This window comes from Myxine glutinosa, chromosome 7 (genome assembly GCF_964187855.1).
Source record: "Myxine glutinosa chromosome 7, kmMyxGlut1.1, whole genome shotgun sequence".
In the NCBI taxonomy this organism is placed as follows: Eukaryota; Metazoa; Chordata; class Myxini; order Myxiniformes; family Myxinidae; genus Myxine; species Myxine glutinosa.
The window spans coordinates 137,902,539-137,921,852 of NC_136267.1; the positions used below are offsets into that span (position 1 = coordinate 137,902,539).

Here is a 19,314-nt window from a genome sequence, read left to right on the forward strand (position 1 = left end):
TGACATCAACAGTGGCAAGAGCTACCTGTAGGTCCCGTGATGACATTCTGGGGTTCTTGGAGACTTCTTTCAGCATCTTGCGGTGTGCTCTCGGGCTGAACTTGCTGGGGCGGCCTGGCCTGAACAAGTTGGCAGTTGTTTGGAATCTTCTCCACTTGTAGATGATCTTCCGGACAGTCGAATGATTGATTTCAAATTGTTTGGAGATCTTTTTAAATCCCTTCCCAGACTCGCAGGCATCTATAACCTTCTTTCTGAAGGCCTCAGAGAGCTCTTTTGATCTAGGCAGGGTGACGCCGCACACTTCAACAACAAAGAGGAAACCAAACTAAATGTTTGAGGTTTAAATAATAAAGGTTCCTCCAAGATCCTCTCTAACGATGTTCTAATCATTTGTACCTGAGCTGGTGCACCTGATTCTAATTTTAGGTATTTGAAGTAGTGATAAATGTAGGGGTGTACTTACTTTTTCCACATGCGAAATTTGCATTTATGTTTATTTAAATTATACAATGGACTACAAAATGTAAATGTTTCATGATATTTGTTATATTATATCACCTTTATCTATCAATATTGTTGAAATGAAGATCAAATAGCTGTATGTTGAAATATGTTGAAAAAGTCAAAACTTTACATGGGGTGTACTTACTTTTTCACGTGACTGTATATAATTTACATAGTATTCAGCCCCCTGAGTCAATACTTCTTAGAAGCACCTTTGTCAGTGACTGCAGCTTTGAGTTTTCTTGCGTATTTCTGTATCAGCTTTAAACATCTGGATTTGGGGAGTTTCTCTCATTCTTCCTTGCAGATTTGCTCAAGCTCTGTCAAGTTGGATGGGGAGTGCCGGTGCACAGCAATCTTCAAGTCTTTCCACAGATTCTCAATAGAATTAAAGTCTGGGCTTTGGCTGGGCCACTCAAGGACTTTCACATTCTTGTTCTGAAGCCCTTGCAGTGTTGCTTTGGCTGGATGCTGGGGGTCATTGTCCTGTTGGAATATAAATCTTCGCTACAGTCAAAGGTCTTTTGTATTCTGAAGCAGGTTCTCCTCAAGTATTTGCCTGTATTTCACTCCATTCATTGTTCCCTATTTCCTTACACGTCTCCCAGTCTTTGCCACTGAAAGGCATCCCCATAGCATGATGCTGCCACCACCATGCTTCTCACGGCAGGGATGATGTTAGATGGGTGATGAGATGTGCTTGGTTTCCTCCAAACTTAGCACTTTGTATTCAGGTCAAAGAGTTCAATTTTTGTCTCATCAGCCCACATAATATTTTGCCTCATGCTCCCAGTCTTTGATGTGCCTTTTTGCAAACTCCAGGTATGCTGTAATGTGCCTTTTTCTCAGGAATGGCTTCCGTATGGCCACTCTCCCATAAAGCCTATATTTGTGAAGTGCTGCAGAGACTGTTGTCATTCCGGCAGATGATCCCATCTCATCCAAGGAACTCCGTAGTTCTGTCAGAGTTGTTATTGGGTTTTTTTTTTGTTTTTGTTTTTTGTATACAACATAGAGGCTCGTGAAAGAGCGAACATTAATCACACAGAAAGACAAACTGACACATAAAACATATAACATCGGGAGCGGTAGACAAGATGGGGAGAGAGGGGGAAGGACACAAACACAACATTTGAGAGCAGGGACCGAGAGATGGAGACATCGAGAGATCTGTGGGAGGGAGAGGGCTTTGGGGGGGGGGAGGAGGCATGGGAAGGGGGGGGGGTAGGAGAGGTATAAAACATATGGACACTGCCAGGACTTCCAGGAAAGAAGTTGGAATTTCAAACAAGGTGGATCTGGGGTGAATTAGTGGGGGTAGAAAAGATCAAGGTTTTGGATGGGGGAAGATAAGAGATGGTGGTGAACAGCTGTTTTAAAGACCTGGAGGGAGGAGTGGAATTGAAGGGAGTGTGGGAGTTTGTTCCAGAGGCAGGAGAAAAGAGGAATGAAAGAGTGAAGGTGAGCAGAGAGCCGAGATTTCGGCAGTGTAACCATCAGAGGGTTGCTGGCAGATCTTGTGCGACCTGTAGGAATATTTGGGGGACAGAGCACAGAGAGAGCTGGGGGAGCAAGGCCGGAGAGGAGTCGGTAGAAGACAGAAAGACCACCTTCCTGCCTGTGGTGAGTGAGTGAAAGGCCCTCAGAGATAGCTTCATCGCGGGAGATTCCAATGATTCTGAAAGCTTTGGTTTCAACAGCGTGAAGCCGAGCTCGGTGTGAGGCAGGAGCACCGGCCCATAGGGGAGAACAGTATTCCATTGAGCTGCGGATGAAAGCCTTGTATGTGGTGAGGAGCTCAGGTGTGCCTAGGAAGGACTTCGCACGACGGAGGATGCCCAGTCGGCGAGTGGCTTTGGAGGCCAGCTTGGAAATGTGGTTTTCCCAAGAAAGATCATGGCAGATAGTGAGACCCAAAAGCTTGAGCGACAGAACTTCTTGGAGAGGATTGTTGAGAAAGTAGATGGGAGGGTTGTCCAGTCGATCTTTTCGGAGAGACATAGTAAGAGTGTGAGATTTGTCAGGATTGAAAGACATGTTCCACTTGTTTGACCAGTCTGTGATTTTGTCCAGGTCTTCAGAGAGTGAGGAGGCTGCAGACTGCCAATCTGAGGGAAGAGGAATGGAGCGGCAGAGAGTGGAGTCATCAGCAAAGAGATAGAGAGGATTTTTCAGAGAGTCGGAGAGATCATTGATAAAGACCAGAAAAAGCACAGGGCCCAGAACACTGCCTTGGGGAACTCCAGCCTGAACAGGAAGGGGAGATGAGAGTAATCCATTCAGGGCCACACGTTGACTACGACCAGAGGGGAAGTCCGCAAGCCCTGCATGGAGATTTCCATGGATACCATAGGAGGAGAGTTTGGTGAGCAGAGCTGGGTGCCAGTCCGTATCAAAGGCACGTGATATGTCAAGGGAGACAGCTCTGATTTCCTGTTTGGCATTGAGGACCTCCATCCATTGTTGAGACAGCAGAAGCAGCATGTCCAGAGTAGAGTGACCTGGTCTGAAACCAAATTGATGATCAGAGATCAAGCCATTGGAGAAGAGGAAAGATTTCATATCCGAAGCAATGATGGATTCCATGACTTTGCTGATAATTGGGAGCAGGCTGATTGGTCTGTAGTTGCAAGGATCTGTTTTTGCACCTTTCTGTGTAAAGCGGTCAGGTTTGCTGATTTCCAGGATGCTGGCAGATGACCTTGAGAAAAAGAGAGGGTGTAAAGAACAGAGAGAGGGTGAGATAGAGCGGCAGAGCAGGATTTTAGGACCCGTGGGCTGATGCCGCCTGGTCCAGTTGCAGAATCAGAGTCGAGGTTAGACAAAAACTCCTCCACCTTGTCAGGAGAGAAGGACACAGAGTCCAGGAGCAGTTGGGTTCGACTGGGAAAGGTGGGAACAGAGAGAGATGGGTTTGGGACGAAAGATTTTGAGGCAAACACAGAGTTGAGGCATTCGGCTTTGTCACGTGCGATGTCAACTGTGTAGCCATTTGAGGTAAGGGAGGGGATGGAGGGGGAACAAACACCAGAAACGGATTTGACCAGACACCACCAGGATTTGGAGGAAGGAGACAGGTTTGAGAGTTCATTCTTGAGTGTGGAGAGATAGTGCTTCCTGGCACTCCTGAGGGTAGACACACACTTGTTCCAAGCTTGGTGGAAGGAACTGAGATTGCCTTCAGTTGGATTAGCCTTCCAAGAGGCAAAGGCAAGTTGTTTCAGGGCAACTGCCTCACCACAAGATTCAGTGTACCATGGACGGGAGGAAGGGTAAGACAACTGAAGACAAGATGGGATAAATCTGTGCATGAGAGAGAGCAGTTTGCTTTGGAAGAATGCCCAGGAAGAATTGATGTCAGAGGCAGTGGAGATGGGAGACCAATCCAGACGATTGATGGCTGCTTGAAGACTGTCCCAGGCGGCCTGAGTGAAATGCCAGACTCGTCAACGCTGAGGAGGCTCTCTGAGAATGGCCAGAGAGATGTCCACTTTGACAAGCACATGATCAGAAGAACCGATTGGAGCAGAAGAAGAGCAGCAGACATTAGCATGGAAGTTTGTCATAACCAAGTCTAGAAGAGAAGATACTCCATTGGCTGAGATCCGGGTCAGGAAATTGACAGATTGTGTCAATCCCAGTGAGTCACAGAAGTCCTTTGCTGAGGTGCCATGACTGGTGAGAGAGGAACCCACACCCAACCAGCTGGCATGATGACAGTTGAAGTCACCACATATGAGGAAGAGAGAGTTGGGATGAGTGGATAGAAGTTGGTCCATGTTGTCAGACAGTGAAATGTAAATGGAGTCATCACTGTTTGGAGGACGGTACAGAACACATATGAACAAAAGGTGGGAGCGGAGAGGAAGCCGTAGCCAGAGGTACTCCTGGGGTTAAAGCCGTAGCCAGAGGCCGTAGCCAGAGGTACTAGCCAGAGGTACTCCATAGGTACTCCTGGGGGTTGCTGAGTTTGGTTGGACGGCCAGCTCTAGGTAGTTCCATATTCTTTCAATTTCCTCATGATGGAGTTTACTGTGCTTGAGTTTACTGTGCTTGAGTTTACTGTGCTCTTGGGAACTTTCAACACTCAATAAATTGTTTTATACCCTTCCCCAGTTCTACACCTCCTCACAATTCTATCTCGGAGTTCTACGGAGAGTTCCTTGGACTTCATGGTAGAGTTTCTGCTCTGACATGCACTGTCAACTGTGGGACCTTAAATAGAAGGGTTCTTCTTTAACACAACAACTGTGCTTCTTTCTAAATAATGTCCAATCAATTGAATTGGTCACAGGTGGACTCCAATCAAGTTGTAGAGACATCTCAATGATGATCAAAGGGAATCGGATGCACCTGAGCTCAATTTGGAGTGTCATCGCAAATGTTTCATGATAGTGTCCCTGCGCTTGCAAAGGGGTTGACTACTTATTGACTCAAGACATCTCAGCTTTTCATTTTTAATTAATTTGTAAAAATTATATTTAGATCAGTGACAAAACAATCTCAATGTAATCCATTTTTGATTTAGGCTGTAACACAACAAAAGGTGAAAAAAGTCAAGGGGTGTGAATACTTTCTGAAGGCACTGTTTATGAGGTCCCACAGTTGACAGTGCATGTCAGAACAGAAACTCTGCCATGAAGTCTAATAAACTGTCCGTAGAACTATGAGATAGAATTGTGAGAAGGCATAGATCTGGGGAAGGGCATGAAACACTTTTTAGATTGTTGAAAGTTTGCAAGAGTACAGTGAGCTCCATTATTAGGAAATGGAAAGCCCAATTCAGAAAAAATATGAAACTACCCAGACGTCCTAGAGCTGGCCGTCTGACCACACTGAGCAACCAGGCAAGAAGGACCTTGGTCAGGGAGGTAACCATGAACCGAATGATCACTCTGGCAGAACTCCAGAGTTCCTTGGCTGAGATTGGAGAACCTGCTGGAAGAACAAGTCTCTGCAGCACTTCACAAATCTAGGCTATATGGGAAAGTGGCCAGATGGAAGACACTCCTGACAAAAAGGCACATGACAGCACGCCTGGAGTTTGTAAAAAGGCACGTGAAAGACTCTGAAAGCACGAGGCAAAATATTCTGTGGTCTGATGCAAGATGGAAATTGAACTTGTTGGCCTGATTGCAAAGCGCTACGTCTGGCGGAAACTGAACACAGCTCCTCACCCATTTGACACCATCCCTACCGTGATAAGCATGGTGGTGGCAGATGCTTTTCATCTATGGGGATGCTTTTCAGTGGCATGGACTGGGAGACATGCAAGGATAGAGGGAACAATTAATGGAGCCCAATTCAGGCAAATCCTTGAGGAGAACCTGCTTTAGAGACCAAAATACCTCAGACTGCAGCGAAGATTTATGTTCCAACAGGACAATGACTCCAAGTATCCAACTAAATCAATACTGGAATGGCTTCAGAACAAGAACGTGAAAGTCCTTGCATGGCCCAGCCAAAGCCCAGACTTGAATTCAATTTATAAATCTGTGGAAAGACAAATCTTCCCAAATCCAGATGCACAAAGCTGATACAGACATACCCAAGAAGACTCGAAGCTGTAATCACTGCCAAACGAACTTCTATGAAGTATTATTGACTCAGGGGGTTGAATACTTGTGTAAATTAGATATTTCAGTGTTTATTTTTCAATAACTTTGTAAAAAATTTCTGAAAACATGTTTTCACATTGTCATTTTGGGGTATTATGTGTAGATCGGTGCCAAAAAATTACATTCAATCCATTTTACACATTCAATCCATCGACATCGTGATCTGCTTCCAGCTGAACGGCAAAGCCTCTCTCGAACTGGACTCAGAAATTCTCACCACATACACATTCCCCAATCAAGAACTCAGCAATATAAACAATCCAGTGTCCCTGCGCTTGTGAAACTGATAAACGTCTGGTTGAAACATGATTAATGTATTTTAATCTTTTAAATGAATTTTTTTGTTTGTTTTGATTTTCTGCATTTCTAGAATAATAACTTCTATACGATTTAAACTTTTATAACCAGAATGTGTAATTTAATACAAAGTAAATATATATTTTCCTGTATTATTGTAATAAAATGCATAATTTGGGGAGCATGATTAATGTATTTTAACTTTCTAAATTAATTTATTTTGTTTTGTTTTGTTGATTTTCCGAATTTCTGTAATAATCTCGAAAGATTTAAATTTTTATAAACAACATGTGCTATTTGACACAAAGTAAATACATTTTTCCTGTATAACTGAAATAAGACGCATAATTTGAAATACTTTGATTAATTGATTGAATATTTAATTTTTGTAATGTTATATACCATTCCATTTTTAAGTTAGTGTAGGCTATTTAATACAAATCTGTTAGATATTTTGAATGTAATTATTGACATTCATATATTGACCGAAGCATTTTAACTTTTTAAATGAATTTCTTCTGTTTTGATTGATTCACCAATGCAAATAGATAATTGATTTCTTTTTCTGTCTGTATAAGGTATTTGTTACTATGTGAAATTATTTATATTGTAAACCTGACATTATTAGTCCTTGGACAACAGTCATGTACATTTTTTCTTTTTTTCTTTTATTCTAGTAAAACCGAATTGATTGATTGATTGATTGATTATAAAAACAGGTTGTAACACAACAAAATGTGAAAAGTCAAGGGGTGTGAATACTTTTTGACGGCACTGTGCATGGTACAATTTCATTGGGTAATGAATGATCGTTTTAAGGCCATTTTCCCTGCTAGAGCAGGGGTTAGCCTTGCGGATCCCATGACAATCATGGTTCCCTGTTTGAGGCAATGTTTTTATGGCCGGATGCCCTTCCTGGCGCCAACCCTTAGTCGCCTCTTACGATGCGCAGGGATACGGTGTACCTATTCTAAACCGGGGTACACACCGGGATCATTCATCCCAGCAAGCTGGTACGCAATTTGCCGACCTCGGAAGGATGACAGGCTGAGTCAACCCCCCTGGAGTTAATTTAGCGATCGACCGGGATTCGAACCCAGGATCCTAGGATCCCAAGCCGGCACCCTAACCGCTAAGCCAACACCAGGCATCAGGGTAAGCACAAATAATATTATTAAACAAACTCAGCCAAAGGTAACTCTCAAAATAAACTAATAAAGAATATGTGACATTCTGTGAAATGGTGAGGGTTTGTGCTTCCCCTGAGTGCAAGCAGTGTGTGCACACATACGTAGACACGTGTTTAAAGCGATCTCGGATGATCACTTGGAGAACAGCCCAGCGAAAAAGTGATTGGTTAGGGAGCTGTGGAGAGAGAAGATGAACAGGAGGAAACTTTTGGGTTGAATTGCCAAACGAACACAAAAGGTCAATTATGCTACTTTGCAAGGTTCACAATAAATTAAATTAAATTAATACACTCATTCAGCCATTACAAGATGCTTTTGCTTTAAAGACAACTGGCATTACTGATCGTTTTGAATTCAGGCCGGGCTGTGTATATATCTGGGCACTATATGCCATATCGACAATCATGGATGAGGGTGCACATACCCAGAATGCATCCTTGGTTCAGGTATGTGCCGAACGAATGTTTGCTATACTTCAAGAGCATGGGATAAGTAAGGACCAACAATGCAAAAACTAGAACAGCACTCAGTAGAGAGTAAACGTCCACCAGGCTGAACAGTTTATGTTTTGTACCCCACTGATGGGTCGGATCTGCATCCGGACCTGAACCAAAAGTTAATCGACTTGTTATTGTCAATGACCCAACTCATTCACCAAGTTTTGTCATAAATCATCCACAACTTTTTTTAATATCATGATTATTATCTCAATGGCACTATCACTATCACTCAATGGTGATACTATCACATAAAAAAATTCTCTGATATGGATCCGAATTTGAATCTTCACCAAAACTGAATCAATTATTCCTTGTCACACCCAACCTGTCCACCAAGTTTCATCTGAATCCATCCATAACTTTTTGAGATATCCTGTTCACATAAAGGCAAACAGACAGACAAACAGAGAGGGGTGAAAACATTACATCCATCCACCTTCGGTGGCGGAGGTAACAAAATCAATATTTATACAGTGAGAATTAAGAAATTAAACGACCAGAAAATCAGCCAAAAGAAAAAGTAAAGTAATGAAGCAGAAAGTGTGTGTGTGCGTGTCATTGGTTGTTATCCCCATATGTGAGTTTCAAAATGTGGAACGGAGCACTCTATGGTCTCAACGTATCCAACTCCAATTCGGTAAGGGATCATGATTCATGGACCAAGTGGTGAAGTTTTCTTCTCAACGTTTTGTTCCAAGGTCTCTTTTGAGGATCGTCACTGAGCCCCTGACAGCTTCTAACTGCAGTTCGTTTGTAGTAATATTCCGAGGGATGGTTTTAAAGATACCTGTCATCATTCCCGTTGCTCCAATTATCACAGGTATAATTTTGGTGCTCTTCAGCTTCCAGGATCTTTTCCACTTCATTTTTTAGATCTTAGTATTTGATCATTTTCTTGATTTCTGCAATGCCTCGGCCAAAATCGCTGGATACCGACACCTCAATTAGCAATGCTGGCCTTTCTTTTTTGTACCTCAGTTCTATATCCAGTCACAATGCTTTGTTTTCTATGTTCATGCTCAATAGGATCATCAGGTTATACGTGAGCATTACATCCTTGTTTTCAGTGATTGCATTTGGTTCATGTTTCCATGGGTTTTCTGGAACTGGGAAATTCAGACTTTTGCAGATGTGCCAGTGGATTACTCTACATACCTTGCTGTGCCTTTGAGTGTACAGCTGCTCTGACATGAGTTTTTTTACATCCCGATTGGAGGTGGCTCGTACTTTCTGTTTCTACATTGCGGAACCTATACTTGTCCGATTGGCTCAATCCCACCATTTTCTCAAAGCCATTGGTGTAGTGTCCTTGGCCTTGGGCATTTTTAATGATTTGTTCTCCATCCCAGTTGAGCGAACCTCTTCTTAGCCATTCCAAAGAGCCTTCTTTGTATATGGAAAATCTGTCCAACTCTTTTATTCAATATCTTCCTGCTCTTTTATCATTTTTCAAGTTGTCTGTGTATATCTGTTGATGTTTCCTTCAAGTTTTTCTTTTGTCTTTTTTTGCAATCATGGGGGCTGTATTCGTTGCTGTTTCTGTTTCATGTTTGACATTTTCCTTTCACACTTGTCTTTGGAAATATTTTTGCAAGGTGAGTTTTGCAAGATGATTTTTGCAAGGGGACACCTTTTTGGCTTGCTGTTTTCATGTTTGCTTACTAATTGGATTTGGTAGTCTGTTTAACTTTTCACGTACTGAGCCAATCCTGCAGTTGTCGCTCTGTGCATTTGTTTGAGCTCCATCAGGCCACTATGATGGAGGCCGCCACCTTCTCCATCAGGCCGCCACCTTCTCCATCAGGCCGCCACCTTCTCCATCAGGCCGCCACCTTCTCCATCAGGCCGCCACCTTCTCCATCAGGCCGCCACCTTCTCCATCAGGCCACCACCTTCTCCATCAGGCCGCCACCTTCTCCATCAGGCCGCCACCTTCTCCATCAGGCTGCCACCTTCTCCATCAGGCTGCCACCTTCTCCATCAGGCCGCCACATTCTCCATCAGGCCGCCACATTCTCCATCAGGCTGCTATGATGGAGGCCACCACCTTCTCGTTTCAGCAGGCGCATTCCTGGGATGCATTGTTTTTTGGAGAACATTTTGTGGATAGTGAGGAGTTTCCTGGTAGGCAGTAACTAGTTTTTTGAATTTCCGCTTGTGGCCAGTATATTATTCTGTAGCTGTATTGGAATAGTAGTGGTACTGCGAGTTGGTTTATGGCTTTGATTGTGTTTCTCGGGATGAGGTATGTTTTTAGGATCAGCGTCAGTCTTCATCAGTATTCTTTGGTAATTGTTTTGCACATTTGTTTGTAAGATATTTGGTGGCCTTCTTCTACTCTGAGGTATTTGTGTGATGCTTCATTCTCCAGTTCCTGTGTTGTTATAATTAGGTCGATTGTTATGTTGCCCGTTTTTGTTGGTCTACCTTGTACGACTGCGCAATTGGCACATTTATTTCAGCCAAATTCCATTTGAATGTCGTCAGAGTAGCATGTCACTAATTTAAGTCGTTCTGCCAGTTTTTCGTTGTGAGGTGTGAAGATTTTTAAAAATCATCCATGTATAGTAGATGTGCCACTTTTCTTGTCTCTTTGGACACTCTCTTATTGAACGTTAGGGTGGATCCATGCCCTTGCTCATTAATGAAGTTGCTCAGTGGGTCCAGGGCCAAACAGGAGTGGTGAAAGACTGTCATACTGGAAGATATCGCGTTGTATCGTCACTCCTGGTATTTCAATCTTCCCTTCCGATTGCTGGAATATATCAATGTGGTGTCCCAGAGCTCCATTGCTTTCTCAATCAGTTTGATTACTTGGGGGTTGATCTTGTGTAATTCCATGTATTTTATCATCCATGATTGTGGAACACAATCAAAGGTTTTTTTGTAGTCTGTCCATGCTGTGGACAATTTGTTTTTTATTTTATTTTACAGTTTTCGAGTATGGCCTTGCTTAGTAATAGGTGGTATATTGGTCCGTAAAACCTGCTTTTGGCTTAACAGTTAAGGTCGCTACCTTAAGATCTTAGGGTCTTGAGTTTGAGCCCCTGTCAGGCCATTAAAGAACACAAGGTGGATTGACTCAGCTTGTCATCCTTCCGAGGTCTGCAAAATAAGTACCAGCTTACTGAAAACAGGGGGAACTGCATCAGTGGCACAACAACTCTCTCAGAAATGATGCAACCAACAGCCACAGGATGCTTACTAAATAATAATATTAATTGTTCTGCATCATCCTCTTTTACATCCCTTCTGTTCTGCCTGTGGGCCTCCTTTGTGTGGTCGATGATGGTATATCATTTCTGTGATGATTCCCATCAGAAGTTTGTATGTTGTTGGTAGACAGGTTGTTGGTCAGTATTTGTGAGGTCGTTGGGTTTCTTCAGATTTTGTGATGAGGAAGGTGTTACCTTCTGTGAGCCACTCATCCAATTACCTTTTCCTTCAAAATAGAAGGTTGATCAAAAAATGTTCAAGTGGATAAAGGAATTCGGTGACCAGAGGTTAGCGATGGTTGATCATGAAAAAAAACCAAAACGTGCTGTCAACGTCATGGCAATCATTAAACAGTTTCATTTTCCGACCAATTTCAAAAAGGGATTTTAGAGCCCGAGTGTGAAAAGCTTATATTTGACAGCATGGTAATGTTGATTCCCTTAATCTTCTAATCATTAGATGTTTACGAGTGAATGTGCCAAAACCAATTCCACAACACTTCAAAAACATCACATTAAAATGCAACAAGATTCAGCAACCTGACATAGGAAATCTGCAATGATAAAGCATCCCCTATTTATAATCGGGAATGTGGCAACGGAAGCAGAGTGCGAGATGTCAAAGAAGGCATTTGAGATTTGAAGCTTTCGGCAGACATTTTGAGCACAAAGGAGAGAGCTTAAGAACAGCGTGTCCATAACAAGAGCGTGAACAATCGGGTCCAAATCAAACCTAATGGCAAGAACACTCCACAAATACACACACAAACGCATACACTATTACGCATTCGCTCTTCATAGCAAGCTTATTCCATCTCCAGCAATCTACCTATTCCAATTCCATCACTTATCGTGGAAATCACACACACACACACACACACCTAAAAAAAAAAAACAGGATTCTGGCCTCATTAATTTTGATTTTTACATTAAGGAAGAGCACACTCTAAGCGAACTCACCTTTCGAACCAGAACGATCAACAAAGTGCCAGCCTTTGGCTAAAGCATTGCCACAGCCTACAGAGAAGGCTTTATATATTCTCTTACCAAGACGAATCACCGACTGAATCATCAATTTTGAAAGACATCTTCAAAGCACATCACTTTAGTGGGCCGCTCAAAATGACAGTGTGTAATGGTCACATAAGTTTGCAAGTGGTCCATTTTGAACATGGCCCGAACAGCACAACAAAAGATTGGAACATGAAACAAAACAACTCGAGCTATAAAGCCGATAAGCAGTTGACGAGTGGAATAAAGGATGAATTCAAATGGGAGAAGCCTTGATCAATAAAACGACTTGATAGTCCGAGTGTGCTCAGTGCAGTTAGATCCTGGAAGCTCAGCAAGTCGAGCCTAGTTAGTTCATGAGTGGGAGATCTTCAAATAATTTTTTGGGGATCTAGCCTTATTTGAAATTTGATAATATATTGTGTATAAGACACTCAGCAATTGGACGTTTATTGGCCAATCAGTCGGATTCTAAACAGCATTGTTGCACAACAAGTGGGCAGAGGATGTATCGCCGTAAATACGAGAGTTGCTGAGGGACGTTGTAGCCGAACGAGGCTGATCAAGTGTGCTTTGTATGGCCCAGGCAGTATAGATGCATCCTACAATCGGGTATTATTACATTGGTAGGTGTGCAGTATATATGAAAAGTCTTTCTCCGTGTGCAATTTATCACACTTCAAGCAAGGATGATCAAAGCACAAGAAGGACCTGGCTCGCGCAGACAGCAGTTCTCCAATGTTTGAGACAAGAGTGGGTTCTTTACAAGACAGAATTATTCAAAAGTGGATGCATCTTCAAACTGTGAGTAGTGAAGTCAAAAAGGTTTGGATAACTATCATTAGGAATCCAAAGAGTGAGGGTAGGCTAGCCAGGATGCATCTTCACAGGGACATTTGTTTGAGGTCATTAAACAAGGATAAGCTCTGTGCTTCAAAATCTCTTAAGGTAACACTAATTGTGACTAATTATGCCGTCCCCTGCACAGCACGAGATGGCGTTTTGTAATCGCATCTGTGTCTGTCTGTCTGGGCCGTAACGTTTTTACCATTTGACCCATTGTCATCAAATTTTCACCAAAGCTTTATGATAATATGGAGAAGGCAAATTATTAATTTTGCCAAAAGGTCAAAGGTCAGCATCACAAGGAATAATCAATTCCATCCAATTGCCCTGAAATTTAAATTTACCATTTGGGTTTTGTTATCAAATTTTCAACAAAGCTTTATTATGATAATATGGAGAAGACAAATTAAAAATTATGTCTAAAGGTCAAAAGGTTAAAAGTCAGCGTCACCTAAAATAATCAATTTTCATACAATTGACCTGAAATTTAAATTTACCATTTGAGTTTTGTCATTAAATTTGCAACAAAGCTTTATTATGATAATATGGAGAAAACAAAATTAATAATCATGTCAAAAGGTCAAAAGGTTAAAAGTCAGCATCACCTAAAATAATCAATTTTCATACAATTGTCCTGAAATTTAAATTTACCATTTGAGTTTTGTCATCATAATTTGCAACAAAGCTTTATTATGAGAATATGGAGCAGACAAATTAATAATCATGTCGAAAGGTCAAATGGTTAAAAGTCAGCATCACCTAAAATAATCAATTTTCATACAATTGACCTGAAATTTAAATTTACCATTTGAGTTTTGTCATTAAATTTGCAACAAAGCTTTATTATGAGAATATGGAGAAGGCAAATTATTAATTTTGCCAAAAGGTCAAAGGTCAGCATCACAAAGAATAATCAATTCCATCCAATTGCCCTGAAATTTAAATTTACCATTTGGGTTTTGTTATCAAATTTTCAACAAAGCTTTATTATGATAATATGGAGAAGACAAATTAAGAATTATGTCAAAAGGTCAAAAGGTTAAAAGTCAGCGTCACCTAAAATAATCAATTTTCATACAATTGACCTGAAATTTTAATTTACCATTTGAGTTTTGTCATCAAATTTGCAACAAAGCTTTATTATGATAATATGGAGCAGACAAATTAATAATCATGTCGAAAGGTCAAATGGTTAAAAGTCAGCTTCACCTAAAATAATCAATTTTCATACAATTGTCCTGAAATTTACATATACCATTTGAGTTTTGTCATCATAATTTGCATCAAAGCTTTATTATGAGAATATGGAGAAGACAAATTAATAATTATGTCAAAAGGTCAAAAGGTTAAAAGTCAGCATCACCTAAAATAATCAATTTTCATACAATTGTCCTGAAATTTTAATTTACCATTTGGGTTTTGTCATCAAATTTGCAACAAAGCTTTATTATGATAATATGGAGCAGACAAATTTATAATCATGTCGAAAGGTCAAAAGGTTAAAAGTCAGCTTCACCTAAAATAATCAATTTTCATACAATTGTCCTGAAATTTAAATTTACCATTTGAGTTTTGTCATCATAATTTGCAACAAAGCTTTATTATGAGAATATGGAGAAGACAAATTAATAATCATGTCGAAAGGTCAAATGGTTAAAAGTCAGCTTCACCTAAAATAATCAACTTTCATACAATTGACCTGAAATTTAAATTTACCATTTGAGTTTTGTCATTAAATTTGCAACAAAGCTTTATTATGAGAATATGGAGAAGGCAAATTATTAATTTTGCCAAAAGGTCAAAGGTCAGCATCACAAAGAATAATCAATTCCATCCAATTGCCCTGAAATTTAAATTTACTATTTGGGTTTTGTCATCAAATTTGCAACAAAGCTTTATTATGATAATATGGAGAAGACAAATTAATAATCATGTCGAAAGGTCAAATGGTTAAAAGTCAGCATCACCTAAAATAATCAATTTTCATACAATTGTCCTGAAATTTTAATTTACCATTTGAGTTTTGTCATCAAATTTGTAACAAAGCTTTATTATGATAATATGGAGAAGACAAATTAATAATCATGCCGAAAGGTCAAAAGGTTAAAAGTCAGCTTCACCTAAAATAATCAATTTTCATACAATTGTCCTGAAATTTAAATTTACCATTTGAGTTTTGTCATCATAATTTGCAACAAAGCGTTATTATGAGAATATGGAGAAGACAAATTAATGATTATGTCAAAAGGTCAAAAGGTTAAAAGTCAGCATCACCTAAAATAATCAATTTTCATACAATTGTCCTGAAATTTAAATTTACCATTTGAGTTTTGTCATCATAATTTGCAACAAAGCTTTATTATGAGAATATGGAGAAGACAAATTAATAATCATGTCGAAAGGTCAAATGGTTAAAAGTCAGCTTCACCTAAAATAATCAATTTTCATACAATTGACCTGAAATTTAAATTTACCATTTGAGTTTTGTCATTAAATTTGCAACAAAGCTTTATTATGAGAATATGGAGAAGACAAATTAATAATTATGTCGAAAGGTCAAATGGTTAAGCATCAACTAAAATAATCAATTTTCATACAATAGTCCTGAAATTTAAATTTACCATTTGAGTTTTGTCATCATAATTGGCAACAAAGCTTTATTATGAGAATATGGAGAAGACAAATTAATAATCATGTCGAAAGGTCAAATGGTTAAAAGTCAGCTTCACCCAAAATAATCAATTTTCATACAATTGACCTGAAATTTAAATTTACCATTTGAGTTTTGTCATTAAATTTGTAACAAAGCTTTATTATGAGAATATGGAGAAGGCAAATGAATAATTTGGTCAAAAGGTCAAAAGGTTAAAAGTCAGCGTCACCTAAAATAATCAATTTTCATACAATTGACCTGAAATTTAAATTTACCATTTGAGTTTTGTCATTAAATTTGCAACAAAGCTTTATTATGATAATATGGAGAAAACAAAATTAATAATCATGTCAAAAGGTCAAAAGGTTAAAAGTCAGCATCACCTAAAATAATCAATTTTCATACAATTGTCCTGAAATTTAAATTTACCATTTGAGTTTTGTCATCATAATTTGCAACAAAGCTTTATTATGAGAATATGGAGCAGACAAATTAATAATCATGTCGAAAGGTCAAATGGTTAAAAGTCAGCATCACCTAAAATAATCAATTTTCATACAATTGACCTGAAATTTAAATTTACCATTTGAGTTTTGTCATTAAATTTGCAACAAAGCTTTATTATGAGAATATGGAGAAGGCAAATTATTAATTTTGCCAAAAGGTCAAAGGTCAGCATCACAAAGAATAATCAATTCCATCCAATTGCCCTGAAATTTAAATTTACCATTTGGGTTTTGTTATCAAATTTTCAACAAAGCTTTATTATGATAATATGGAGAAGACAAATTAAGAATTATGTCAAAAGGTCAAAAGGTTAAAAGTCAGCGTCACCTAAAATAATCAATTTTCATACAATTGACCTGAAATTTTAATTTACCATTTGAGTTTTGTCATCAAATTTGCAACAAAGCTTTATTATGATAATATGGAGCAGACAAATTAATAATCATGTCGAAAGGTCAAATGGTTAAAAGTCAGCTTCACCTAAAATAATCAATTTTCATACAATTGTCCTGAAATTTACATATACCATTTGAGTTTTGTCATCATAATTTGCATCAAAGCTTTATTATGAGAATATGGAGAAGACAAATTAATAATTATGTCAAAAGGTCAAAAGGTTAAAAGTCAGCATCACCTAAAATAATCAATTTTCATACAATTGTCCTGAAATTTTAATTTACCATTTGGGTTTTGTCATCAAATTTGCAACAAAGCTTTATTATGATAATATGGAGCAGACAAATTTATAATCATGTCGAAAGGTCAAAAGGTTAAAAGTCAGCTTCACCTAAAATAATCAATTTTCATACAATTGTCCTGAAATTTAAATTTACCATTTGAGTTTTGTCATCATAATTTGCAACAAAGCTTTATTATGAGAATATGGAGAAGACAAATTAATAATCATGTCGAAAGGTCAAATGGTTAAAAGTCAGCTTCACCTAAAATAATCAACTTTCATACAATTGACCTGAAATTTAAATTTACCATTTGAGTTTTGTCATTAAATTTGCAACAAAGCTTTATTATGAGAATATGGAGAAGGCAAATTATTAATTTTGCCAAAAGGTCAAAGGTCAGCATCACAAAGAATAATCAATTCCATCCAATTGCCCTGAAATTTAAATTTACTATTTGGGTTTTGTCATCAAATTTGCAACAAAGCTTTATTATGATAATATGGAGAAGACAAATTAATAATCATGTCGAAAGGTCAAATGGTTAAAAGTCAGCATCACCTAAAATAATCAATTTTCATACAATTGTCCTGAAATTTTAATTTACCATTTGAGTTTTGTCATCAAATTTGTAACAAAGCTTTATTATGATAATATGGAGAAGACAAATTAATAATCATGCCGAAAGGTCAAAAGGTTAAAAGTCAGCTTCACCTAAAATAATCAATTTTCATACAATTGTCCTGAAATTTAAATTTACCATTTGAGTTTTGTCATCATAATTTGCAACAAAGCGTTATTATGAGAATATGGAGAAGACAAATTAATGATTATGTCAAAAGGTCAAAAGGTTAAAAGTCAGCATCACCTAAAATAATCAATTTTCATACAATTGTCCTGAAATTTAAATTTACCATTTGAGTTTTGTCATCATAATTTGCAACAAAGCTTTATTATGAGAATATGGAGAAGACAAATTAATAATCATGTCGAAAGGTCAAATGGTTAAAAGTCAGCTTCACCTAAAATAATCAATTTTCATACAATTGACCTGAAATTTAAATTTACCATTTGAGTTTTGTCATTAAATTTGCAACAAAGCTTTATTATGAGAATATGGAGAAGACAAATTAATAATTATGTCGAAAGGTCAAATGGTTAAGCATCAACTAAAATAATCAATTTTCATACAATAGTCCTGAAATTTAAATTTACCATTTGAGTTTTGTCATCATAATTGGCAACAAAGCTTTATTATGAGAATATGGAGAAGACAAATTAATAATCATGTCGAAAGGTCAAATGGTTAAAAGTCAGCTTCACCCAAAATAATCAATTTTCATACAATTGACCTGAAATTTAAATTTACCATTTGAGTTTTGTCATTAAATTTGTAACAAAGCTTTATTATGAGAATATGGAGAAGGCAAATGAATAATTTGGTCAAAAGGTCAAAGTCACATAAAATCGCCAATTTTCATCCGATTGACCGGATATTTTAAGAACTTGCATATTGGATCACTGAATTAGTTCATCAATCAAAATATAGAGCTGATGTTTTAGATAAAAAGGTCAAAGGTCAAAATGGCCTTAAATTGCCAATTTTCACCCGGTTGACCTGAAATTTAAAGAACTTGCATATCGGTTCACTGAATTGGTTCATTAATCAAAAGATAAAAGCCGATTGATTTTTAGATCAAAAGTTTTTTTTTTTTTTTTTTTTTTTTTTTTTTTTGTATACAATATCGAGGCTCGTGAAAGAGCGAACATTAATCACATGAACACAGAAAGACAAACCGACACATAAAACATATAACATAGGGAGCGGTAGACAAGATGGGGAGAGAGGGGGAAGGACACAAACACAACATTTGAGAGCAGGGACCGAGAGACATGGAGACATCGAGAGATCTGAGAGAGGGCGAGGGCTTTGGGGGGGGGGGGGCGTGGGAAGGGGGCAGTGGGAGAGGTATAAAACATATGGACACTGCCAGGACTTCCAGGAAAGAAGTTGGAATTTCAAACAAGGTGGATCTGGGGTGAATTAGCGGGGGTAGAAAAGATCAAGGTTTTGGATGGGGGAAGATAAGAGATGGTGGTGAACAGCTGTTTTAAAGACCTGGAGGGAGGAGTGGGATTGAAGGGAGTGAGGGAGTTTGTTCCAGAGGCGGGAGAAAAGAGGAATGAAAGAGTGAAGGTGAGCGGAGAGCCGAGATTTCGGCAGTTTAACCATCAGAGGGTTGCTGGCAGATCTTGTGCGACCTGTAGGAATATTTGGGGGACAGAGCACAGA

The 19,314-nt window shown here is 38.7% G+C and overlaps 1 protein-coding gene across 4 annotated transcripts in view; it reads right to left on the reverse strand.

Annotated features, from left to right (window-relative positions):
* Positions 1 to 19,314, reverse strand: part of LOC137431675 (putative methyltransferase-like protein 25) — a 145,383-nt gene that overhangs the window by 41,040 nt on the left and 85,029 nt on the right. For all 4 annotated transcript variants that reach the window (XR_013624175.1, XM_078782313.1, XM_068123266.2 and 1 more), the window contains exon 8: positions 7,714 to 7,787. Coding sequence is in view for 3 of the 4 variants with exons in the window: in XM_078782313.1 (XP_078638439.1) it covers positions 7,714 to 7,787 (74 nt within the window). In the remaining variant the exon portion in view is untranslated. The remainder of the gene's footprint in view (positions 1 to 7,713; positions 7,788 to 19,314) is intronic.